Raw genomic sequence first — 26,814 nt, forward strand, 5'->3', positions numbered from 1 at the left:
GAATAAGGTAAACAGTGGACAGAATGGTTTTCACCTTTTTTAGGAACTACCTGAGGGGTACCAGAGGAGGTGCTCTAACCATGGCCCCGAAGTTGACATGGCCCCACGGCCTCTTATCCTGAAAGGCCTCTTGTTACAAGTCATTCTACTCTTTTACATACTGATGTTGGTAACACTTGTTCCGTTTTGGGAAGTCTCACAGTGAAGGGGCCAGGTCTGGATGATGAATGTAACCCATGCGAGTCTGTCTTAAATGGTGACATTAAAGGCCTGTTAGATGTGGCATTGGTGGCCTGTTGAAATGTGACATTCAGGGCCTGATAAAAGAGATTCCTATTGTTACAGTTGGTTCCAGTTACTACCTAAATTGTATTGTGACAGCACTAGTGTTTATGAGGGTAATGGAACTGCTGTTTAAGACTGGAAGAATGCTGGCACTTTGTTGCTTCCCTATTTCAGACCTAAGAAAGGCTCTGCCTCTGGGGACCTTGCTGGAACTTTGGAAGGGGCTTTGGACAGGCCAGTCCCTGGGTGGGATGGGGCTTGGTTGGATCTCGTAAAGTGCTGGGGCGTTTGGCACCTCCCATTACCTGGGAGTTCACCTCAGAACAGGTGTGTGATGCTGGTGAGCTGGCCCGCCAGGTATCAGAAGGGAGTTCTTCCTACGAGGATCCGTATATGCAATTCTGTGCTTTGTGCTGGGGCCTGGCTCATGCTCTTCCATGTGCCATGGAGCACTGTCAAAGGGCTGAGGACAGGACAGGAAATGGAAATCTGCCGTCCCAGACCCGTGGAGTTCCCGTTCAGCCACCGAAAGCAGAGTCCAAATGAGCCAAAGAGACAATGCCATCTCTGACACCGAGGCTCAGGCTACAAACCAGGAAGTCGATGCCGTCCCTACTACGACCAGGGATGTTCCTGCCCCATCCACTGGAGACGGAGTCCAGATACAGCAAACACATAATGCTGTCTCTGAAACTGGGGTCCAAGCTACTAACCAGGATGTCAATCATGTCCCTCTACGCCTAATGTCTCAGGTTGGCCTAGTTTTTTTACCAGCCCTAGACTGACACCCACACCCAGGGTCAGCCAGAGCCCTCCCTGGCAGCCACCTCTTCATTTAGCACAGCCCATGAGCTTCCCTTCCCACTCTGACAACTGGGACAGCTGTCCAAAAATACCTCCAGGCCTGCAACTGAACCCTTTCTACTTACAAGATGCAGGAAGCTTCCTGTGCTCTCATGACAGCAAGGTGGGTTCCAGAGCTCTCCTTCACTAACACTCAAATTACACACTGTACTATCTCAAACCTTACCCCTGAAGTACACAGCTTTGTGAGCATACAACACAACACACTTTTTTATTTTAAGGCAATTATTGGCTCACCTGTCAAGCTCCATTCAACCAAACACTTGATGGCTTTTGCCATTCAATTGTTTTTGCAGCTATTTAAGTAAACAGCTACGAACATAAACCCACCTCTTGTACTGTGAGTTTATATTCTGACATGCCCAGGAAGGATCTGTCCCTTGTCAGAAAAGGAAAAGCTTTCCAAGGTGGATGCTCCTTAGATCCCAGCTAGTACATCTTGTTTACACCTGGGACACAAACACTCTCAGTGGGCTTTTGACACTTTTCCAATACCACCCCTGAAGCCACTCTCCTGTACTGTGTGACAGACACAACAGCACAAGGACAACTAGAAAGTGTTGACGGTAAAAATGATGCCTATTAAAGTGAATATTGATCAGAGCCATAACTCTTTGTGAATGAGAAAGAACAATTCACAAAGGATTTCTGCCAAAGCCATTTCACTCAACTGTCTCCCCCAGTTACTCCCCTCTATTGCACTCACAATGTGAAAGGAATTGGTCACTCTATAGAGAACTGATATTTTCACATGGCTCCACTAACACACTTAGTGAGGCATGGGAGAAGACTTTTCCTACTGCAACAAAAGCAGTTTGTTACAGAAGAGTTTTGTGCTTTTTGTGAATTAATTTCAAGTCAAAACTGACCATGAACTGTCGGTGGCAAAGTTCATTCCAAAGGAGTGTTAAGCACAATGAAAACACCTTCACTTCTCAACAATCTGCACTAGTTTCTGTGGCACCTGGTCAAACTCAGGACTCACACACCTCAAGCCTTTTGGAAAGGATGACGATTTGGTTTCTGGTATCTAAGAAAGGCTGAGGAATTTGAGTTTCAAATGCCACCCCTATTAGATCCAGGAGAAGAAGAAATGCCAACCCCTCCTCCACTCCTGCTCAGCCCCCGGGTTACCTTTCTGCCCGCGGCTCCCCAGCTCCGCAGGGCCGTGCACTTTGGCGGGAGTGGCCGCGCTCTGGATCGACAGCACACCGGGGGCGGCAGTGCTGGCGTTGGCCTTTGGTCTTTGTCGTGGTGCAATTGAGGTTTCTGTTGGTCCAACAGTATCTGTGATTCTGAGGGGCAAAATGTTCCCAGCTAAGATACTTGATCAAAAGAAAACTATTTCTTCTTCAAATTAGACACAGTACATCTCTTAACAGCTCAGTCACGTCTTAACCACGAGCTACCCTCCTTGTGCCTGGCACTTTGGCACCCTAAGCTGGCTTCCTCAGACCCACTCACCACCCTGGCAGCTGCAGGGCACCAGGAAGGAGCCAGGAGCAGCCTCTTTCCCAGGGAGACCATGGCAATAGATGGTATTTCCATGAATCATCTCCTCTCAGTTTCCAGGAGTCAGTGGGAGTCAAGTCCTGACTAGAAACATGATTACCGTTCACGTGGACAGGAATAAGATAAAGGAAAATCTCATCTGTTAACTTATGTCTACTTCCACTCATTTCTTATGTTTTTGTTTCTATTCTTTGTAAATAGAACTGATAATTGCAGCTGAAAATAAAAGTACCCAAGTCACACAGGCTGGTAGGTTTGAAACCAAACAACTTCCATTAAACAAGGAATAAAAAGGTAAAGGATTCATCCAGCATTATCATTAAGCACACACACTATACCATAGCAGAAGTCAAAAGCATGAATAGGAATTCCCAAGCTTTTAGGTTCTTACTAACAAGGACAAAGTAAGGGACTACTTTGGTTTATATAAACACTGGAACTTTAGAAAAAACCCCAAATGACCAGAAGCAAAACCCAACAAAACCCATTTACCTTCACTAATCAGGCTCCCAGTTTTTCCTCGCAGGGTTCTCAATATTGTGAAAAAAGCAGAGGAGTGGAATTCAAAAATACTTGACAGCTCTTACAATTGCAGTTTATCTCATGACTTCTACTAAGGTAATATTACATTTATTAACAAGCATCTGAAAACAGGTTTCAGACCAACATGTAGCTTAACAATCTTATTAAAAAAAAAAAAAGCCAAGTCACACCCTCTGCTCACCTTGCTTTTATTTGGCTTTTTCTAGCAGCTGCCTCACTAGCTGTCATGGGTTCAGGGAGAGTTGAAGGGACAGGAGAATTCTTGGGAAAAACAAATTTGAATAAATTAAAAAAAGGAAATCCTGAAAGAAAAAAATCATGACATACTGAAGAGTTTCAGACTTCCACATTAGAGAACTTCATGCTGAACTCTTAGCTGTAGATTGAAGCGTTTTTCATTTAACAGCATCTCTACCCTCTTTCATCTGGTGCAGAAATAAAACCACAACAAGACTGGTCTGTTTCATCAACTACTTCATTTTATTTACTATTTCTGTGTGACTGCACAGAGCAGACTGACTTGAGCCTCCAGCTGAAACTGAACCAAAGCCCAGCCTTTGGAGGCAGCTGTTTGTAGCCCACCATCAGCAGTTCACAAAGCCACACACTCAAAAATAAGAACACACTTTGTTCAGAGCTCATACTGCACGTTCACAACAGCACCTTGTGTTGTCTGCGACGTTTCACATTTAGGAACCAGGTTTATGGTGAAACTGAAATGATCTCTCAGCCAATCTGACAGATTGTTCTCAATGCTACCTGTGTAATACACTGAACATACTGAAAAAATTAAGGACTACTTACATTAATATTAGACACTGGACAATCCTTTTTGGCAATTTTGAAGGCAAAGTAAGACACCTGGAAAATATCAGGTCTCCGCTCTTGGTCTGGTTCCAGCATATATCCTGCAAAAGTGACACAACCATCCATTAACGTCCCATCAGCTGCCCAGGAGAAAGACTTGCTCATACTCATTCCCCTTTTAGTGCCATCCAAGGTGTTTGCTCCAGGCTTCCGAAACCCCCTCCAGACAGCCCATCAGGTGTGTACCCCCGGGCACAGCCCCCATGAGGGCACAGGACAAGCAGACTCCCCTCCCAGGCCTGTGCAGCAGTGGCAGGCAGGGTGCAGCCAGGAGGGACCCCACTGCTGGCTCAGAGTGCCCACCCAGCACAGTGCCCCTCCAGGAGTGCCCTGTGTGCCCCTGGGTGTCCCTGGGGCTGTGCTGTCCTCCAGGAATGCCCTGGGAGTCCCTGGGGCTGTGCTGCCCTCCAGGAGTGTCCTGGGTGTCCCTGGGGCTGTGCTGTCCTCCAGGAATGCCCTGGGTGTCCCTGGGGCTGTGCTGCCCTCCAGGAATGCCCTGGGTGTCCCTGGGGCTGTGCTGCCCTCCAGGAATGCCCTGGGTGTCCCTGGGGCTGTGCTGCCCTCTAGGAGTGCCCTCTGTGTCCCTGGGGCTGTGCTGCCCTCTAGGAGTGCCCAGTGTGCCCCTGGGGCTGTGCTGCCCTCTAGGAGTGCCCAGTGTGCCCCTGGGGCTGTGCTGCCCTCCAGGAGTGCCCTGGGAGTCCCTGGGGCTGTGCTGCCCTCCAGGAGTGCCCTGGGAGTCCCTGGGGCTGTGCTGCCCTCCAGGAGTGCCCTGTGTGCCCCTGGGGCTGTGCTGCCCTCCAGGAGTGTCCTGTGTGCCCCTGGGTGTCCCTGGGGCTGTGCTGCCCTCCAGGAGTGCCTTGTGTGCCCCTGGGGCTGTGCTGCCCTCCAGGAGTGCCCTGTGTGCCCCTGGGGCTGTGCTGCCCTCCAGGAGTGCCCTGTGTGCCCCTGGGAGTCCCTGGGGCTGTGCTGCCCTCCAGGAGTGCCCTGGGAGTCCCTGGGGCTGTGCTGCCCTCCAGGAGTGCCCTGTGTGCCCCTGGGGCTGTGCTGCCCTCCAGGAGTGTCCTGTGTGCCCCTGGGTGTCCCTGGGGCTGTGCTGCCCTCCAGGAGTGTCCTGTGTGCCCCTGGGGCTGTGCTGCCCTCCAGGAGTGTCCTGTGTGCCCCTGGGTGTCCCTGGGGCTGTGCTGCCCTCCAGGAGTGCCTTGTGTGCCCCTGGGGCTGTGCTGCCCTCCAGGAGTGCCCTGTGTGCCCCTGGGGCTGTGCTGCCCTCCAGGAGTGCCCTGTGTGCCCCTGGGTGTCCCTGGGGCTGTGCTGCCCTCCAGGAGTGCCCTGTGTGTCCCTGGGGCTGTGCTGCCCTCCAGGAGTGCCCTGTGTGCCCCTGAGGCTGTGCTGCCCTCCAGGAGTGCCCTGGGAGTCCCTGGGGCTGTGCTGCCCTCCAGGAGTGCCCTGTGTGCCCCTGGGGCTGTGCTGCCCTCCAGGAGTGCCCTGTGTGCCCCTGGGAGTCCCTGGGGCTGTGCTGCCCTCCAGGAGTGCCCTGTGTGCCCCTGAGGCTGTGCTGCCCTCCAGGAGCGCCCTGTGTGCCCCTGGGGCTGTGCTGCCCTCCAGGAGTGCCCTGTGTGCCCCTGGGAGTCCCTGGGGCTGTGCTGCCCTCCAGGAGTGCCCTGTGTGCCCCTGAGGCTGTGCTGCCCTCCAGGAGCGCCCTGTGTGCCCCTGGGGCTGTGCTGCCCTCCAGGAGTGTCCTGTGTGCCCCTGGGGCTGTGCTGCCCTCCAGGAGTGCCCTGTGTGCCCCTGGGTGTCCCTGGGGCTGTGCTGCCCTCCAGGAGTGCCCTGTGTGCCCCTGGGTGTCCCTGGGGCTGTGCTGCCACACTCACTGATCAGGCAGTGCACGCTGTGGGAGTACCGCGAGCTGTCCGGGATGGTGAAGCTGCCGTCACAAATCGCCACCTGGCTCTCTCCAAAGGGCAGGGAGAAGAAGCACAGCTTGTACAGCAAGCAGCCCAGTGCCTGTGGGAGACAAACAGGGGCACTGTGAGGGGCTGGGAGCAGGCCTGTCCCACAGAGAGCAGCATGGATGGGACACAAACCACACACACCTTGCCCAGAACCTGCCCTGTCAGGCAGCCTGTGTGACAAGCTGACACACCAGCAGCTCTCACACCACCTGCTTTCCCATCCACTCTCATACAGATAACACAGTACAAAACCAGGGCACACCAAGAGCTGCACTCTCAGTGCCACATCACCCAGAGACACCCCACTAGCCCTTGCACTCTATTTTATTTTCTTCACTGCACAGCACCTACCAAGAACACCTTTCTTGACCATGCTGCCAACAGGTTTCCACAACAAATCTCTGGAGACTATCAAGCAGCAACTGGGGCTGGCAAAAAATAAAAAATTCTACATCATGTCCCCCCTCCTCTGAAATACAAATCAGACATGGCACTCATTTTACTTACGGGAGAGTTGGCTATCCAAGGTATCTCTGCTCTGTGTTCTTGAGCTGCATCATGTATTCATTTCCCCAGAATTAATTCTTCAGTCAGTCAATGCTATTTTTAACTCCCCCTCATGAATTAGTTCCACGCTATGTGATTTTTTGCTTACCCAGATATCTGCCTTGGTAGTAATTGGCTTTCCTCCATACAGATTGATCATTTCCGGAGCTCTGTACGACAGTGTTGTGTACCTTGGAATACAAAATAAGAGAGGATAAGGCTGGAAACCTCCTCAGCACTGGGAGTGTCTTCTCCTGTCTGACACACACACACCAATCACACACCACCTTCAGATATGATATGCCTGAATTGTCTCAATCCCAGCAGTTTCTGCACCTGCAGCATCACAAAGAATATCCAGACTAGCAACACAAAACTAAGAATAAATTTGAACAGCTGAAATTTGCTGTTAGTGTTATTTCCCCCAAAGTGTGTCCTTTTCCCCATGTCCCTGTGCACAAGCAGCCAATCGTCTGGAAGGTGCAATTCAAGAGTCCTACAAGAGCTCTGCTGATCCCAAACCAAAACACACAGAGTGCAGACTGCAAAAAAGCTAACATGGCAAAACAGCTGCTGAAGTGGCAGTTCAAATACTTCAGAGCTGGAAAAAGCCTCCCCCACTTCCTACCTTGTGAACAAGCAGCCTGTATTTGCTCCTCTGCAGCAGCTGGCCACAAGGGCAAACCCACACTAGGACATGACTGCAAGAGTGTTCCTCTGCCCAGTCTTAGGAGAATGAATGTGGGCTGTACTCTATAACTGAGACTCTGGATAAACCCAGTCCAATGCTTACTGACATCAGCTCATGCTCTCTTAGCAACTATTTGCTTAGCAGCATTAAAACAGCACAAAGGAAAAAACCCAACTCCTAAAATGGCCAGTAGCCAGACACAGATTTTTGAACAATGTAACTTCAAAACTGGGTACTTCTTTCCAACAGTTTTCTTTTTAAGGCTCAGTTTTCACAACAATCCATGAATAAATGTTACTAAATATCCTCAGTGTTTCACTGTATTTATGCCAAAATTAATTCAAGATCAGTCATTAAGTCCAGCTCACATTGATGGTACATGCACACTACACGACACGTGGGGTTTCCCAGCAGCACAGTCATTGCTTATGACAGGTCACCTAAAAGCCAACTTACTTTTTAATTTCTTCTTCAACCATATTAACACCATCTTTCTGAGGGTGCAGGTATCTGTTAGTGGCACTGCCAAAGTCACAGAGAACATAGTTCCCACTGTCGTTTAACAGCAGGTTCTCCACCTTGAAAGGAAACCAACACATGGAAAATTATGTTAACATAATGGCATTGATTTCCAAGTTACTCCATGTTCTCACACACGAACAGGAAGTTTTCAGAAAAATCAACTGATAGACTTAGTTTTAGCAACAAAAAAGTTGGGTTTAGTGTCTCCATTTACAGCCTCTGTAGTGTCTCTGTTTGCAGCAAGTTCCTAACTCGTACTCAGACTCAGGGAAACACCTTCTATACCCTCAATCCTTTCCAAGCAGATGACTGATTTAACCCAGAGTTCCCTTTCAGGCAGTTCATACCTTCAGATCCCGGTGAACAATGGGAGTTTTGCACTGGTGCAACCGTGCAACAGCTTCACAGGTGTCACAGAATATCCTCATCACCTCTGGCTCCGTGAAACCTGTCTGCAGGCGCTGGTTCATCTGGTTCACAACCTGCCCAGCTAAGGGAACAAGAGACTTTTCTTTCAAGGAATTCCTACCAGGAATCAACTACAGAAGTAAAGACGTAATGCACAAAGTGCACAGATAAGATGCAAGGAAGTTCTCCAGGCACTGCATTTAAACAAAAGAAACCTGGTGTTCCAAATAGCTCACTGCAGCACAGATAGCACAGGGTGTAATAACTATCACTTTACTGCAAATATAACCCACACAGACCCCACCTGAAAGTGTTACAGACCACAGGGTGGCTTTTCTTTCTATGGCCAAAGTACTCCTTTTGTGCTTGCAGCACTTGTTGCAGTATCATCACCTGTTTGGGTCAAACACCGTCTCACATGATGAGCCACTGCCCAGTCACCCCAAATGTCAGACAAACCTCACCAGTCAAACTCAATGGCAGGTTTATTCCATGCACGTGTGAGGGGAGCAATCTGGGAATCTACCTGTTCTCACAAGTTGTTTGGAACAAGGTTACATTACAGGGCAGGACCAGAGGTCTTTTCTTTTGGCCTGCATTACAAACACTCACTATTCTATGCTCATTTATAACAAGTCACCTGTCAGGTAAGAGGGAAGTATCTTTAATGTCCCCTAAAACAAAAAGAGCAGAGCAAGAGGAGCAGTGACAAGTTTGGCAATGTTCCCATGGAATTCTGTTGATTAGTATGAACAGCAGAACACACACCAATTTCACTTCATACCTGCAGAATTAATTTCCCCATTCCCAATCATGCTCAGTTACAAAAGCCAAGTGACTTTGCTCTCCTCCCTCAGTGCCCAAGTGATAACACCAACAGAGAAGTGACCCCAGACTCCAGACACGGGATACCCACATTCACCTCTCATACTCGCTGGTTCTAACCCTTCTAACCAGAATCCCAGGTGACCACACAAACACCTTCCCTGCATCTTCTCTGCAAGCCCAGGAGCTGCCTCTCACCTCGACAGTACTCCATGAGGATCAGCACCTCCCAGACATTATCACTGATGGCGTTGACAGCACAGTCCAAATACGTCACAATGTTCTTGTGCCCAGACAACTCTTTCTGAAAAAGACAATGCAAATTACACTTCATTACCAAAAAATTAGAAGAGGAGAACTTCAGTTGCTACTGCAGCAGTGGAAGAAAGCTCTTTTGCTTGGGAACCAGAGGTACTGGCCAAACTGACTGTGCTATCAAACACCTTTATAGTAGCTGCTTCAGCAGTTACTGGCCCAGCATAATTTCTGAAGCTAACAGCACCAAGTCAGGGCCTCGCGCTGCAAACCAACCAGGCTCCAACACGAGGATGAGTGCAGAGGCCCTGCAGAGCAAGCCCCGCTGCAGTGGCGGGCAGTGGCTGCTCACCATGATGGTGATCTCCCTGCGGCAGACGTTGAGGTCGGGCACGTTGTTGACACACATGCGTTTGAGCGCACAGCGCGCCCCGCTGGCGGAGCGCACCAGGAACACCGTCGAGAAGCCACCTGCAACACACAGGGACACACCAGTCAGGACACTGCGGTCTGGGGCTCCTGCAGGCAGCACCACTGCACCTCAAGGAATGAGCGGGAAACACTGCCGGGCACTAAGGGAGGAGTAACAAACACTCACAGATTTGCTACTGCAATCCATTTATCTCAAGTCAAGTATTCTCAAAAAATGTAAGAACTTACTATTTTCTCCAAACATTAAGTGGAAATATTTGAGAAGTATTTTCACATTCAAATCAATTTATAAAGCCCAGTGCCAACTATGTATACAGGTATCAACCCTGAAGTACTTACAGACTCATCCAAAAACCTGAAACAAGTGAAGGTATTCTCCAGACCTGCCAAATTTCTAAAGCCCCCAATACTTGATAAAGGTTATTATTAATACCCTAAACCTACAGTTTAAACATAAAAGATCAAATATTAAAAGAAGATAATCTTGAGAGATGCAGAATCATCGAGCAACTCTTCAGGTTACCCTCAAGAGCCTCCCTGCACTCCTGGACAGTGCAAGCCATCACCTCTGGAGCAGCCTAAACCACACTAAACATGCCAAGTACAACTGAGCATCGTCCCACAACCAGCCCCATCAGCAATGCTTTAGTCCAGCCATGGCATAAACTGCAAGCCACTAGACCAGCCCACCTTCCAGCTTCCCAGCATGAAGGGGTTTCCCTCTGCACCACTAGAGGAAAATCAGGCAGGAATTCCACCCACAAGCCAAGTGAAACTGCCTACACAGCAAGTACTTCCAAACGCTCAGGGAAGCTGAAGGGGAACCCAACACTCCCCCTTTTGACCTGTCTCCTGTCGGTCCTGCCCACTGCTCAGGGCCTCAGGGAGGCCACACTGGCACTGCCTCAGGGCCCACAGGCACAGCTCTGGGCAATCGCCCGGCAGGAGAGCTCAGGTAAACCCACTTTCCCCGAGTGACTGCTGTCTGACCCTGTGCCAGCCAGGGCGGCGGCCCAGGCACAAGGCCAGGGCAGAGATATGCAAATGAAAGCGATTAACTGCTGTGATAACCAGGCAGCAGCTGAACTGCAGGGCTCAAGTCTCCTGACAGCATCTGCTGGCAGTGTGTGTCAAATACCATGCACCTCATTCGATGCAGTCCCATGTGCTTGAGCAAACAAGCACAGTCACTGCCACTCGAGATGCTGAGCTCCACTAAGGAATTTCCCTTGAAGATTAAGTATTTACTGATTCTAAACGTAATTCCTCATTTAGTCAAATGAGATGCTATGCTGTCAAAACAGAATTACTGCCCATTTTAGTGCAACAGCCTTACCCCAGGGCCCTCCCAAACATGTCACAGCACACACACTCTTACTTGCTCAAGCTCAGCCTCTGATGCTGAACTCAGGATGAAACGATCCAGGAGAGCTCCCAGTACCAGCCTGGGGAATCAGGGCACAGGGACGTGCTCTGCTTTACTGGAAGAGGTTCTGAACTATCCTCACTATAGAAATACCTGTTTTTAACCACCAATACTTGACCAAAAACAAAGGTAATGCACAAGAGTCATAGTGATAAACACCAATCACTTCCTGGGCTTTTAACCAGTGTTATAATTAACCAGCCTTACACTTCTGACTAGCAGAAGGACAAGGACGAAACGCCAGGTCGCAGGTTTCCCTGACAACAGTTCAGACATAACCCAGCAGACGCGACTGGGAGGCACCAGCAGCCCAACGCCAGGCCCCAAAGCCTCAGCCATGCCCCGCTCTGGCCATCAGGTGGCACTACGAGCCCACACCTGAGCGCTGGGGCCCGAACCGCAGGGCTGCTCCTGCCTTTGCCCACATCCCGGACCTTCAAAGAACGGTTTCCCCAGCAAATACCACCGCTACAAAAACCCTTTCCTCCCAGGGCCAAGTGGCACAGCTCTGACCCCAACCTGTCCGGTGAACTGTGCTCACCTCAGCCCACGAGTTCTCACTGTTCCCCTCCCCACCCTCTGCCCCGTCCCCCTGGGCTGGCTGGGGTTAAACCACAAACACTTGTAGGAGCTTCACCTCCTTCAGTCTGATTTCCATCCAACTCACCTAAGTCCTCACAAGTTACACAGGACAGTCACGCTGCACCTTCCCCTGAAATCCTTGCTAGAAGCCTTTCTGGAGCATCTGTTATGCATAGACACGTAGCAGAGGTAAAAACTCTTGACAAAGCTCTCACCTCTTTCTTACCTTTTTCCCTTGAATAATAATTTTTGTAATCTTAACTATTCACCTTTGGAATCTTATTACCAGCTAACTGGACATGTTTTGCCTTTCTTTCCTGGGCTGGGTTTTGTTTGTTTGTTTTCAATGAAATTCTACATCAGCCACACTTGTCTGTTTTTCCCTAAGCATATTTCAGGTGAACCTTGACTAATTTCCCAGCCCTCAGCATTCCACTTACACTTTACCACGTTACATTCCTGAAACTCAGCCAGGAAACAGCATAGCTGTCCGAATCCCAAGGACCCCATTTGCTTACTCAGGCAGAACAAAGTAAGGCTGGAAACTCTTCCAGCACCTTTACAATCCTTCAGGCTGCTCAGAGCTGTGTTGTACAGACAGTCTAGAACAATACCAACATTCTGAATAAAGTTATGCATTATTTTAGATATACAGACAATAACTTCGTTTTAAAATCATATATATTTTTTAACACATAGAAGCACCAAATGTTGCTCCTCTAAGTACTGCATCCCTCTGCTATTAATTCCTACAGGTAGTGAATCTCATGCTATAAATATATTTATTATTTACACACACACACACGATTTTCAATGTGCTCATCTGTGTTGTGAATCAGCCTCCACCCTGAGCAGTGTTTGCCCTGCTGACTCTGCATCACCTGCTGCCTGGCCCAGGCACCCACAGCTCCTCCCTGTTAATTCCAGAGCCAGGTTCCCAAGGCCAGGCTGCCCTGCAGCCACAGCCACCCTGCTCCAGAGGTGACCCACCTCCCAGAGCTGCACAGCCTTCCAAGCACTCCCAGTGCACTCGAGTCAATCATTTGATGGGCTACAAGTCCACCCGAAATACAGAGTCAGACCAGCTGGACTAAGAATGCCCTTCAAATAGGCTCCCAGCAATAAGAAATAAAAACCCTCCTGCAAGTTCATAATGAAAGAATCAGTAAGGCCCCATAAAATGTTCCTAGTCCATGATCTTTGCTGGGAAACAAACCCAACTCTCACCGCTACAGCTTTATGAGGTGCTCAGACACAAAACAAGCCAGTGTCCAACAGCACAGGACACCTAAGAACAAACTCCAAAAACCCCAAGTCCTACTCCACAAGCAAAGCACAATGACATGAAAACCAGCTCTTCACACCCCTTGCCCTTCTTTGTGGGGCACCGGAAAAGAGCCTTTTTCAACAGGGACTGAACAACCACCCAGGTGCTACTGCATCAGGAACACCGAGTGAACTCCGTTCTGCCAGAGCTGCAGGTGAACCCGTGCCAAGGCCTGTTTCTCGCAGCTGTTTTGATCACATCTTCATGTAGTATCTGACCAACACAGGCGATCCTGGCTCTCAGATCCCACGGCCAGCAGCCCTTCCCACAGGGCACAGCCTTTGGCACTCAGTGCACTGCGCCACAGGCACATTCACGAGTGGGACACTAAAAGCATAACAAGAAATACTTGAGTTTTGTGTAGAGAACACCACTTAAGTCTTGAGGCTGTAAACACTTTTATCTGATTTGTGAGAGCCAAACTTTTAAAAGCACACTGAAGTCACCCATTTGATTTTTCACCAGCCTCAGTCAGGAACACCCCGAGCCACAGCTCCATCCGGGAGGGCAGCTGACACAAGCTGCCTCTGTGCTCACAAATCCAGCATTCCCAAAGGCAGAAATAGCTCCCTACTCCTAAAATAATGCACTTCTACAGACACATTTGGGAGCTGAATATTTCTCCACTTCCTTTTAAGTGTGCAGACAATGCATTCCAATGGACACAGCAGTGCTGCTGTCCCCACTGCCCACACAAATTCCCACCGTGGAACAGGCTGGCTGTCAGGGCTGGTTCAGACAGGCAGTGCTGTTCTGTTCTCCATCAGTGTGTGCTCCCGGCCAGGCTGGGCAAACAGCAGCTGGGAATGACAGCCCAGCACAGCCCCAGCAGGCGGGGCTGCCCTGCCCCTCTCTCTGCTGACAGCACCGCTGCCCTGCCCCAGCCGCCTCTCCCACACTGCAGCTCTCCCGGCACCAGGGCTCTGACAGAGGCACCCGAGACCACCCGGGGCACCCAGGGCACTGCGAGTCACTGAGGGAGCTGGGGAGGATGAATTAAGGTCTGCTGCAGATCGCTGAGGTTTCCCTGTTCAGTAACACCCGTGCACCAAACCTGCCCAGGGGCCGAGCCTGAGATGCTCCAGCTTTGTGGCAGTGAACAGCAGAAGGAACAGAGCTCCATGTCCATCACACTCCTCACCCCACCTGCCTCCCAGAGAATCCAGGCAACCTGCCAGACACGCTGGACCACTGGAGTGACAACACTGCCTCCACGTCACCTGCTGCCTGACTGCCCCTGCTACTCTGCTGCTCAGACATAAAGCCCCTCCAATCTCACAATGAATTTGCCAACTATTTGAACTGAACACAGTGACTGAAACAGACACACGTGCAGTCCCTGCAGTACTCCCAGTTTAAGGAAAATGAAACCAGACTGACTGAACAGCTGATTCAGTGCATGCTCTGAAGCAAGGCAAGCATTTGACATGCCCTGTAAGGAACACATCTCATGCACCCAAGACAAGACATGGTATTTCTTAGGGTAAAACTGACCCTTTCTTTACCACATACTCTGGTTAGAGAAATACCAAACCCACTCTACGTTTGAATGAAGCTGCCTGAGAATTAGTCACAACCACGGCACTACTTTGATGTATTATGTCATCACCTCCTCTTGCTGTTCACTGGGATAAAAATAGCCCAACACCTTTAACTCCACAACTGTATTTAACAGACGCTTGTGTTTAAGTAATCCTTCCTCCCTGTCTGCAAGGGAGGCAGCACAGAACAGACCAGCAGATCCCCAGCAGCTCAGCTGACTGACTCTGAGTGTCAGCATGTCAGCTTCTACTCCCCTCCAGAAATCACACTGCAGCAGCAATCACTGGCGTGTTAGACAGGTCTTATCTCAACAAACTGCAGGTAGAAAATCAGGTCAAATTTGGCAAGAAGTCCCAATGCACGAGGCTTCACTCCAACACGTGTTCAAGCTCTGGGGCTGTGCCATCACACACACACCTGGCACTTGAGTTATTAAAACCAGAAACTCAATGCAACACCATGAAGGGGACTGCACTTTGTTTTCAAACAAAAGGGATCAGTTTTCTCCCCACAACACCCACTCGAGTAGCGGTGTTTGCAGACACCACTCCAGCCTGCTCCCAGCCTTGGTGGGGCCAGCACACACTCAGCTCCACACAGAGGGGTCAGCTCACGGCACAAACACAGCACAGCTGGGCACCCCCTTCCAGCCTGGGAACAGCCCCCTGTGCCAGCAGAGCAGGGCCCTCCAGGGGATTTGTGCTTCAGAGGTGCACAGTAAGGCAACCAACCCATGGACTTTCTTCCAATTCTTTCTTCCTCTGCAAATGCACCCCTTGCACACTCCAGTACATTTAAACAAATGTGCTTTCACCTTTATGAGCACATCAGTATTTTTAAAGGGCCTACAAAGTTCTGTTGAGTTTCAGATCCATATTGCATTACAATCCTCATCATTATATCCCTAACTTGGCATTTTCAGCATCTCCCCAGCTGGCATAAACAAGTTCTGCAATAAAGTTCAAGAACAATCCAGATTGCTGAAGCCAAGAACACTTGTCAGGAGTAACAGCTGTTTGCAGGAGCAACCCAGGCACCTCTCCAAGAGCCAGAGCTTCAGGTCACCAACGCTTCCTTTTCCTAACACTGGGATTCAAGAACACACACTAACATGCACCAGAACCTCAACCAACATGAATCCTATTTTTGCCAGGTCAAACCTGCTGACTAAACATCTACATAAGGGGTTACAGTGTGCCATCTACGCCTGAACAGTTAATCCAGTTCCATGTCCCTGTGTCAGGAAACAGCCTCTCAAACTTCAGCCCACTGGACATATCAGGTTACTGCAGATTAACCAGAGTGGTGCCTTAGGCAGGATGTGCTTCCTGCTCAGCTTTTCTCCAGAAAGCTTTTCAGCTTAGCCAAGGCATTGGTAAGACACCTACAACCAACATCCACTAGCACAGTTCACAAAAACCCTCCCCAAAACCCCAGAATAAAAAGCTGAAACATCTGAACAGCAGTTTCAACTTGACCATGTTTTCCCCCATCTCTTGTGACTTTTCTCAGCTAACTCAGCTCCCTCTGTAGGTTACTCTGACCCCAGAAGAGGAAGTTGGGAAAACACAGCAACGACACATGATCTGTGCATGCAGGCTGGGCAGAAATCAGGAGTTCCCCATTCTACAACACTGAGGCTAATAGAAGGAATTCTGTTCACTTTAGAGGTGGATTTCAAATGTCATTTGCTAAGCTACTTTTCTCTAAAACATGATTTTGGCTCCAATATAATTACAAACGTCAAAATCAAAACCAGTTACAGTTTGCTTTCCACGTTCCTTAAAATCCCTACTTTGCCTGTGATGTAAATATGGAAGCACAGGAATCCAAGGCAGAGCAACCCAGAGGAGGGATCCCCAGGCTCACAGGGGACTGCCTGGCCCAATGAACACTCCAACAAGGCACAGCTCAGTGCCCAGCTCAGTGCCCAGCTCAGCCCAGGGCTGGGGCCACAGCACCCTGGGCAGGTGCCACCTCTGGCTGCAACACAGAGACAGACCCACCAGGCCACACAGACACAAACCAGGCAGTTCTAACACCAGAACACTTCCAACTTAAGGCAGATGTCACAGGAAGGTTCTCTGGGGTGCTATTGCAGGGCTCTGCAGGACACAATTATTTCATTTGCTTTCTCCCAAACAGTTGGTCTCCCTGCACATGAAGCACAAACCAGAACTCACCCCATGCCTAATGCTGACATCCCCAATTCCATTCACTCTTCCTGTCCTAGCCTCACGAACACGTGTTGTGTTCAGCCAGGTCCTTACACACCTGTCAGAGAGTAATTTGGTATCTTATATTCTTTAATCACCTCTTTGCTCCGTGTTGGTTTCACAGTTACACACAAATAAATTACCCAAAACAAGAAAAAACTTGTTTAGCAACAAGTTTGCTAAATATAAACACATTCAGCTTCTCAAGCTACAGCAGTTGCAAAAGATCATAACGAAATGTCATATTAATCACTGACTTCCGAAGCTATTTTTTGTTTCATAAGAAAAGAGACAAAGTGCTGCAACAATTACTCACTAGAACTGCTACTGAAAGATGCACAGATAAAAATCACAGTCCAAGCAACACATTTTTAAAAGACAAGGAAAATGAGTCAGTACAACAGATCTAAAATAAGCCAGGAATTGGCCCATTCCTGTGTACTGGTACATAACTCCCAGAGTTGCATATTAGTTTCTGGGCACCACAGGAACAAATGCACCCATTAAAATAATGTGCAAGTTTGGAAGACGGCCCACCATACACATTAGTCTGAATAAAACCTCCTCAATATCCGGATTCCTTTCACAGTCGAGTGTGGCAATCAAGGCACAGCACGTGACAGAAGCGCTGAGGAAGGAACCGTCTCAGCAGCAGGATGCTCCAGACTCTGCATGCCTTGTACAGACTTGTATGACTGAGGCAGTCCCTCCGGCCTCCTTTGTGTCTCCATCAGCGGAATAATGCCTCTCCTCCCCGAGGCGATGTGCTGTTCTTCCCGGCAGTGCCGGCTGTGACACCCCCGAAGAGCAGGACACGGAAGGCTCAGGGCTGTTCTCTCACCAATTCCTCGGTGCTGTCCCCACAGGAGCCAGGCAGACAGCAGGGGAACCGAGGAGAGCAAACACTGTCCTACACGTGCAGGGAGAACACTCAGTGCTGCCCGTTGCCACTTCCAGAGACAGTGCTCTGTAACACCCGCGGTTCCATTGCTCAAGCACCAAGATATTTAAACCAAAACAAATACTACCCACTTAAGAACAGACCCTTAGCATCAACTTCCATTTGCTAACCTGCCCCGTCTGTGTGCTTTCCCCAGCCTGTCTCTGGTCACAGATCCACGTTCACAGCTGACCACACTCATACCCAAGCCACCCGACCCCAACTAGTTAAAGGAACCAACCCAGACAGGCGTGAGCAAGGACCATGGGGATCAGGAGAGGAAGGCAAAGGTTCCTACCTTCTTAACCAGGAGATGAACACTCAGAGAGACTGAAATCCACTCCCAAGACAAGCAGGAAAGCAGGAGAAGGGGAATTCATGTTCCGTTCTTGCCAGCAGCTGGACAGTGATGAAAAGAAACACAGCCCCTCTCCTTTCAGAAAGGGGTTTCACGCTCACTGCCTGTATTGCTGCTCTGGGGAGGGACACACAGGACGAGCCAACTCCGCCGCAGCAGAAGGGCAGACCAGCACCAGTGCCCCACTGTTTGGCACCACTGGCACTGCAAACTGCCCTCAGACCGCCAGCTCTGGGGACCAGAAATACGCAAATATTCCCACACTGCAGGACGCAGCTGTTCAGCCACCACATCAACAGCTTTTAAGCAAAACCTGCGAAGGCAGATGAAGGAAACTTTCCCTTCCTTCCCAAAGAGATGCCTGCAGATCTTTCCTTGGGAAAAGGCCAAGGATGCAACAGGTGAGTGCCCGTGCCTGTGCTCTGGGCAGTGCCAGCCTGTCACTGACTGTCACGCCCCACTCTGGCAGGCACAGAGCACGCACAGTGTCAGCAGCACAGTCCTGCCCACAAACACAACCCAACACACTGGGCAGCTGCTCAGCTGCAGCCGCAGAGATGCAAACACAGCACCAGCAGCAAGGGAAACACAGCACCAGGTTCAGGAACCGGGAGAATCGAGGGAAACAAACACTGCAAACCAAAGCACTGCCAGGGACAGCCAGCACAGCCTCAGTGAGCACGGCAGCACTGACCCTCTGCCCCTGAGGGACACCTGTGCAGCAGGAACTGACCCCCAGCACAGAGCACAGAGACAGCCACACCAACAACACATGTGTGCACATTGACAGCCACAACACGTGTGTGCACACTGACAGCCACACCAACAACACGTGTGTGCACACTGACAGCCACACCGACACATGTGTGCACAGTAACAGCCACAACAACAACACGTGTGTGCACACTGACAGCCACACCGACACATGTGTGCACAGTAACAGCCACAACACGAGTGTGCACAGAGACAGCCACACCCACACGTGTGTGCACAGAGACAGCCACACCACGTGTGTGCACAGTGACAGCCACACCCACACGTGTGTGCACAGTGACAGCCACACCATGTGTGTGCACAGTGACAGCCACACCATGTGTGTGCACAGTGACAGCCACACCCACACGTGTGTGCACAGTGACAGCCACACCCACACGTGTGTGCACAGTGACAGCCACACCCACACGTGTGTGCACAGTGACAGCCACAACACGTGTGTGCACAGTGACAGCCACACCCACACGTGTGTGCACAGAGACAGCCACACCACGTGTGTGCACAGTAACAGCCACACCCACACGTGTGTGCACAGTGACAGCCACACCCACACGTGTGTGCACAGTGACAGCCACAACACGTGTGTGCACAGTGACAGCCACAACACGTGTGTGCACAGTGACAGCCACACCCACACGTGTGTGCACAGTGACAGCCACACCACGTGTGTGCACAGAGACAGCCACACCCACACGTGTGTGCACAGAGACAGCCACACCACGTGTGTGCACAGTAACAGCCACACCCACACGTGTGTGCACAGTAACAGCCACACCCACACGTGTGTGCACAGAGACAGCCACACCACGTGTGTGCACAGTAACAGCCACACCCACACGTGTGTGCACAGTGACAGCCACACCCACACGTGTGTGCACAGTGACAGCCACACCCACACGTGTGTGCACAGTGACAGCCAGGACACTCCCACAGCTGCAAACACCGCCGGGCTCACACAGTTCAGACACTCAAACAGTACAACCTGCTCACTGCTCACCGGGGCAGAAGGGGACCTGTACCTGTGCTGCTCCCCGGAGACCAAGCCCCACTTCTGGGATGAACTCTGTCTCTCCACACACAGAACAACTGCCCGAGCCCTTCCACGTGGGGAACATCGTAGTTAACCACTGACAGCTCTGCTACTACACCAACAACAGCCCTGAGAAATACCTGCCCTCTGCCCACACTTACTGGTTTCTCGTTCACACCTGTCTGAAAAGGAATTTCACTTCTTTCAGCTAACGAATTCTCTTTCCCATGCTGGCATGCAAAACACTGAGATATTATAAAAAAATAAAAACCAAACCAACTGTCAGTTAAACCAATAAAACACACCAAAATAAGGAGATGCTTGTGTAGTGTATTATACTTTCAGCCAAAATCAAAATCAGAAAGTTTTAATACTGACACTGCTTTCTGTGCCTTATGTCTGCAACCTGAACAAACCCCTTCCACTCCAGTGCTAGCAAAGCCAAACTGTTTGAGACAGAACAACAGGGCTGACCTTTCCAGTCATGTGCAAACAGATGCAGAAATGTTACACTCCGGAAAAAATTGACATGACCAATCCCAAGTCAAATTCCACGAGTTATCTTTCCAGACAGCCTTCCAGCTCATAATCCACCTGAGCAACTGAACTAGATTGTAACTGAAAATAAAACAGCAGCTCCTGCAAGGAGCAGCAAGGACATAACCACTAAATTAATGAAGACATCGGCCACACAGGAGCCTGCCATGCCACGGTGCCAACAGAAGGGACCCTGCACCACAGGGATTGGTAACACCTGCCAGGAAGATAAACTGTCCCAGTGTGCAGTTAAAGATCTGCTCCACACCACATGGAAACACTTGGAAGTACCAAAGCAACACTCCCTTAATTACAGGAGTGACTCTGAAATCTTGGTGTACCTCCTGTCTGAACAACAGGCCATTCCATGTTCAGCACAGGTGTGATGATGATGACTCCCCTTCCAACCTCAGACAACTAATTGAAGAAAAATCTCCAGGAAAAGAGACTTGCACTGAAAATTAAACAGCACAAACCCCTACAAACGCACAGCACAACATCTCACAAAACAAGACCTGGATTCCTCTCTGTTAAGGTGACAGTTTTCTTAGGCTTTGACTGGAACTGAGTGAATTTAAGAGACAAACCAAATCCTCAGTGTTGTCAAGTACTTGCAGAGACTGCACACTCCGTGTAAGTAGGACAGCAGAGCTCACCAGCAGCTCATTCCTGCACTGTGCAGGAGACTGGAGGGATGAGTGACTGCCTGGGAACAACCAGGTGGGAAGCTGGGCAAGCTCTGCACAGGGGGGACAGACACGGCTGTCCCTGGGGCCTGAGGGGACCCCTAGAGTGGTCTGCAATGGGGGCACCCAACAGCGGGACCTGCCCACAGTGGGGGGCACTGACCCCTGGGCTGCCCCACAGTGGCCGGCACTGACCCCTGGGCTGCCCCACAGTGGGCACTGACCCCTGGGCTGCCCCCAAATGGCCAGCACTGACCCCTGGGCTGCCCCACAGTGGGGACTGACCCCTGGGCTGCCCCCAAATGGCCAGCACTGACCCCTGGGCTGCCCCACAATGGCCGGCACTGACCCCTGGGCTGCCCCACAGTGGCCGGCACTGACCCCTGGGCTGCCCCACAGTGGCCGGCACTGACCCCTGGGCTGCCCCACAGTGGCCGGCACTGACCCCTGGGCTGCCCCACAGTGGCCGGCACTGACCCCTGGGCTGCCCCAAAATGGCCAGCACTGACCCCTGGGCTGCCCCACAATGGCCAGCACTGACCCCTGGGCTGCCCCAAAATGGCCAGCACTGACCCCTGGACTGCCCCAAAATGGCCAGCACTGACCCCTGGACTGCCCCAAAATGGCCAGCACTGACCCCTGGACTGCCCCAAAATGGCCAGCACTGACCCCTGGACTGCCCCAAAATGGCCAGCACTGACCCCTGGGCTGCCCCAAAATGGCCAGCACTGACCCCTGGACTGCCCCAAAATGGCCAGCACTGACCCCTGGGCTGCCCCACAATGGCCGCACTGACCCCTGGGCTGCCCCACAATGGCCGGCACTGACCCCTGGGCTGCCCCACAATGGCCAGCACTGACCCCTGGGCTGCCCCACAATGGGGACTGACCCTGGGCTGCCCCACAATGGGGACTGACCCTGGGCTGCCCCACAATGGGTACTGACCCTGGGCTGCCCCACAATGGCCAGCACTGACCCCTGGACTGCCCCAAAATGGCCAGCACTGACCCCTGGGCTGCCCCACAATGGCCAGCACTGACCCCTGGGCTGCCCCACAATGGCCGCACTGACCCTGGGCTGCCCCACAATGGGGACTGACCCCTGGGCTGCCCCACAATGGCCGCACTGACCCCTGGGCTGCCCCACAAAGGCCGGCACTGACCCCTGGGCTGCCCCACAATGGCCGGCACTGACCCCTGGGCTGCCCCAAAATGGCCAGCACTGACCCCTGGGCTGTCCCAAATGGCCAGCACTGACCCCTGGGCTGCCCCACAATGGCCAGCACTGACCCCTGGGCTGCCCCAAAATGGCCAGCACTGACCCCTGGGCTGCCCCACAATGGGGACTGACCCTGGGCTGCCCCACAATGGCCGCACTGACCCCTGGGCTGCCCCAAAATGGTGCTGTTTTACTCACATACTGCCCAGAGTCCATCAAACCACCTTCCCCCAAACCAGCCCAGCAGGGCAGGCCTTTACTCAGGGGTGCACCAGGAGAAACTCTACAAGAAAGAGGATACCACTTGCAATCTTATAAAGGGAATATTCAAGTTTTTCACTTTTTCTCCCTATTGAGAGGCCCCTTTTCCCACAAGCTATGCTTTACCCATCATATTTAATACAAGAAGCAGACATTCTGTTTTATACACACATCAAATAATGAACTTATAAGGAACCACCCCTTGAGTGGCTTTCCACCCCCTCTGCAGTCCCAGGTACAAGGTCATTTCAAAATGGCCCATCCCTGCCTGCCCCAAAGGGGCTCCCAGAGGAAGCCAGGCAGGCTCAGGAGGGCAGCTGGCACTCCCTGCACTGTGCACTCTCTTCTTTAACACCTGCAACTGCCTCTGCTCTATCAGCTCTCATCAAAAACAAACCCACACACCGAACTACAACACTTACCATCACCTCTCTGGTCTGCCTGTGGTACAAAGACAGCTTGAAACCTGGCAAGGTCTGGATTTAGTTATTCAGTTTAAACATCTTGAGCCTGCCAGGCTATCAGGACAATAAGACAAATTAGCATCTTCTAATGCCTACCCTTACAGAATACAGAAAAATTAGTTTTATTGCAGTTCTTAAACAAAAAGGAGTTACTGCAGGCTAATCAAGGCAAACAAGCAGTAGCAGTATCCCCACGTGAATCACAGCTTTGTATCTCCTCCTTATTAAGCCAAAACTGTTTTGGGAACTTGCTACTTTTCACTTTCCTTTTCCCTCCTCACAGCATAAACTCTTTTGCATTAACAGCTGAGACCTCTAGAAAAGCACCCTCCATACTTGGCCATTGCTGCACTTTCTGAACTTCTCCAGTACTGGAGTTCCTCCTGCTCCACCTGTAACTTTCATGTATTTGTCACTTCAGTTCTCCAAACTTCAGCTGCATTGCAGATACTCTTGTTCCACAAAAAGACAGAGAAAGCCTTCACCCTTTATCACTCATTTAGTCCACACAGCTCTGCCATTCCCTCAAAACTGTTAAGAACTCATTTTTACCTCAAGCCTTAACCCAAATTAACAACTTTCCCCAGCTCTAAGAAATAAGCCTTAAAAACAAACAGCTCCATCCAACAGCACACTGGCCAGTGGGTTATGGAGGCCAAGAGGTCACCACAAACAGGTGTGTTTAGGACAAAAGAAACCACCCAACAGCCTCCCAAACACAGCACTTGACTTTACACCTTCTATACTCCAAAGGATGCCACTACTTCAGGTAACATTACACCTATTTATTCAAAACAGCTGCAGTATAATGCTCCAATCCTTCTGCTGTCCCAGCCTGAGCCTTGCAGCGTCACTGCTGACACCCCTCCAGGCAGGGGAGCCTCCCCCTGCAGAGCCAGGGCCGCCTTCCCAGGAATGCTCAGAGCAAAGCCGGGAGGAGGGCAGGGGATGCACAGCTAAATCAGACTGACACATCATGCTATTCACCCCACGAGCTAAAGGGTACAATGCACCACAGCACTGCCATGAGAGCATCACACATCACTGATGAAACAGCCCCGTTAAGTTCAATAGATTCGTTAACTTAATGTGTCAGTAGCACTGCACAGCACGAGCTGTAACTTGGATATATATGAATCTCCTGAATGGTATTTCATCAGCACTGAGTAACAGGAACTACCTGACAAGGGTAAGGCCTTCAGTTAAACAGACTTTCAGAAACTGAAAGAAAAAAAATGCCTTATGCAAACAGGATAGGGGAAACAAGTTGGTTTCTCTCTGCCCTCCCCAGAGGAGGATCACTGAGCAGGGCATTTATAGCGTTCAGCGTTAATTACAGACGGCAACATGACAATGTAACAGCAGTAACGTACAATTACTTATTATTCATGGTTACCGAGGCAAGGGATTGACTGTCAGCAAGCAATTCCTGAGCAAGAGCTGCTTGTTGTGGTCGGTGGGGAGCCCCGGGTGCCCTCGGACACGCCCTGCCACAGCCCAGCTGCCCCTCCGGGTCGGGGGGGCTGTCACAGCCCCAGCCCCTGCCCGTCCCTGTGCCCCAGCCCTGCAGCCACCCCCGGGCCCTGTCCCCTCCTCCAGGCCTGCCGGGCACTGCTGGGGTGCCCTGGGCACTGTCCCCAAGGGGCAGCACTCACTGCCCCGGCTCCGGTCACTTCTCCTCCCAGGCATCCATGTTCAAGACACCACATAAGGGCTGTACAAAGATTTTAGTTCAGGTTCAAAAGTGAGCAACATAAATTGCAGAAAGCTCAAATGCTAAAATCTGGACTCCCTCCACCACCAAACCCTTAAGGACTATCAATTTGTTTCTGCCACTCACAGCAAGAAAAAGTGATCTACAGTGACTCTTCAAACAGCAAATTATGAGAAAACTTTTTTAATAATATGCTGCACTGAATCAAGCACTGTGCAATTCCTCTCCTTTGCACTGCATGTATGGGGTTTGTGTTACCTCCGGAATGTGTTCGGGAGCCTTTTAAAGGTCTCTGTTGCGGCCCTGCTGAGAAACTGCCGTGTGTCAGCCCGCAGTGACTGGAAGGAGCTCTCGGCACCAGGAGTGCACCCGGCCGGCCCCGGCAGCACCCGCACCACCCGTTACAAACACCGCGTTCGGAACGCTGAGCTCCCAATCTGCCCTTCCACAACAAGACAGCAATGAAAGCACAAGTGCTCCCTACATGGTCTATCTTAAACAGTGTTATCGCCTGCATGCACTTGTTAAAACCACCGCTTAAAACCTTCACTAAATGCACGTATGTAACCAAAGTGTAGGAGTACATTTACACATGAACTGCTCGACATAAAAGTGACAGAGGTGAATTATATTTACCCACAACATCCAAAGCAGTGTGTTGTAACTACCAAGTGTGCAGGTCCAACCCCGAGGAAGTGACCTGGGACGTGCCTTTATAAGACTTTATAACCACACCGGTTCCAGCCGCGGGAGGTGAAGCCCCCACCGCTTCCCACACACACGGAGGGCAAAACTGTGGTGCCCCAGAGCAGCCAGCGCCCCGCAAAGCCGGAGGTCAGCAGAGCCCACACAACCCTGGGAGCAATGAAGGCACACAGCCCTCCCCGGGGCGCCGGGGGTCCCACAGCTCGGAGGGCAGGGCAGGTTTCCCTCAGGGAGCACCCGCTGCCAGCGCTCAGCTCCCCACGCGTGCCCCGCAGCAGCCGCTGCCCCGCGCCCAGCAAGGCACGCCTTGTACTTCTCGTTGGGTTTGTCCTCGGATTAGCCGGGCAAAGCCTGGCACAGCCGCCGGTGCCGCCTCCCTCGCTCCCTCCCGCAGCCCCAGCGCCCCTCGGCCCGGCCCGGCCTCACCTTCGGCCAGCGGCTCCTCGGGGGTCACCTGGTAGCGCCCCACGGCCAGCGCCCTGCCCAGGGCCACGCCGCCGCTCACCGCCCCGCCGCCGCCGCCGCCGCTGCCCTCGGACCGGGGCATGCGGGAGAACTTCTTCATGGCGAGCGGGCCCGCGGCAGCCGCCCACAGCCTGAGGGGAGCCCGGCGCTGCCCCGCTTCACATGCCGGCCGCCGGCTCCGAGCGGCGGGGCCAGGCCGGGGGGAGGAGAGGCAGCCGGAGAAGGAGGGCTGAGGAGCAGAGACGAGCGGAGCGCGGCCGGGCCGTGCGGGGACGGCTGAGGGGACGCCGCGCTGAGCCGGGAGCGGCCGCCCCGCCGGCGGGGCCCGCAGAGCGCAGGCGCGGGGCAGGGCCCGCCCGCGCGGCCGGAAGTGCGGCCGGACAGGCACGTGCGGCGGGAGCGGGAGCGGGAGCGAGGCGCGAGAGCGGCCCTGAGGGGAAAGGGCGGGAAAGGTGAGGGGAAAGGGCGGGAAAGGTGAGGGGAAAGGGCGGGAAAGGCTGAGGGGAAAGGGCGGGAAAGGCTGAGGGGAAAAGGACGGGAAAGGTGAGGGGAAAAGGGCGGGAAAGGTGAGGGGAAAAGGGCGGGAAAGGTGAGGGGAAAGGGCGGGAAAGGTGAGGGGAAAGGGCGGGAAAGGTGAGGGGAAAGGGCGGGAAAGGCTGAGGGGAAAGGGCGGGAAAGGTGAGGGGAAAGGGCGGGAAAGGCTGAGGGGAAAAGGGCGGGAAAGGTGAGGGGAAAGGACGGGAAAGGCTGAGGGGAAAGGGCGGGAAAGGCTGAGGGGAAAGGGCGGGAAAGGCTGAGGGGGAAAGGGCGGGAAAGGCTGAGGGGAAAAGGGCGAGAAAGGTGAGGGGAAAGGGCGGGAAAGGCTGAGGG

The 26,814-nt window shown here is 51.8% G+C and overlaps 1 protein-coding gene across 3 annotated transcripts in view; it reads right to left on the reverse strand.

Moving 5' to 3' along the window:
• The window catches only part of BMP2K (BMP2 inducible kinase), a 48,823-nt gene extending 22,554 nt beyond the window's left edge, over nt 1-26,269 (reverse strand). For 2 of the 3 annotated variants that reach the window (XM_071555292.1, XM_071555291.1), the window contains exons 1-10: nt 25,906-26,269; nt 9,620-9,738; nt 9,211-9,316; nt 8,127-8,269; nt 7,714-7,835; nt 6,676-6,757; nt 5,940-6,072; nt 4,009-4,112; nt 3,386-3,465; nt 2,284-2,444 (exon numbers count right to left, since the gene is read on the reverse strand). In XM_071555292.1, coding sequence (XP_071411393.1) covers nt 2,284-2,444; nt 3,386-3,465; nt 4,009-4,112; nt 5,940-6,072; nt 6,676-6,757; nt 7,714-7,835; nt 8,127-8,269; nt 9,211-9,316; nt 9,620-9,738; nt 25,906-26,044 — 1,189 coding nt within the window. In that variant the 5' untranslated portion in view covers nt 26,045-26,269. Of the gene's footprint in view, nt 1-2,283; nt 2,445-3,385; nt 3,466-4,008; nt 4,113-5,939; nt 6,073-6,675; nt 6,758-7,713; nt 7,836-8,126; nt 8,270-9,210; nt 9,317-9,619; nt 9,739-18,030; nt 18,126-25,905 lie in introns of those variants that run through there. The other variant, XM_071555293.1, reaches the window with a different exon arrangement.
• Between the last annotated feature and the right edge of the window lie 545 nt (nt 26,270-26,814).

Source organism: Pithys albifrons, chromosome 5 (genome assembly GCF_047495875.1).
Source record: "Pithys albifrons albifrons isolate INPA30051 chromosome 5, PitAlb_v1, whole genome shotgun sequence".
Taxonomy (NCBI): domain Eukaryota; kingdom Metazoa; phylum Chordata; class Aves; order Passeriformes; family Thamnophilidae; genus Pithys; species Pithys albifrons.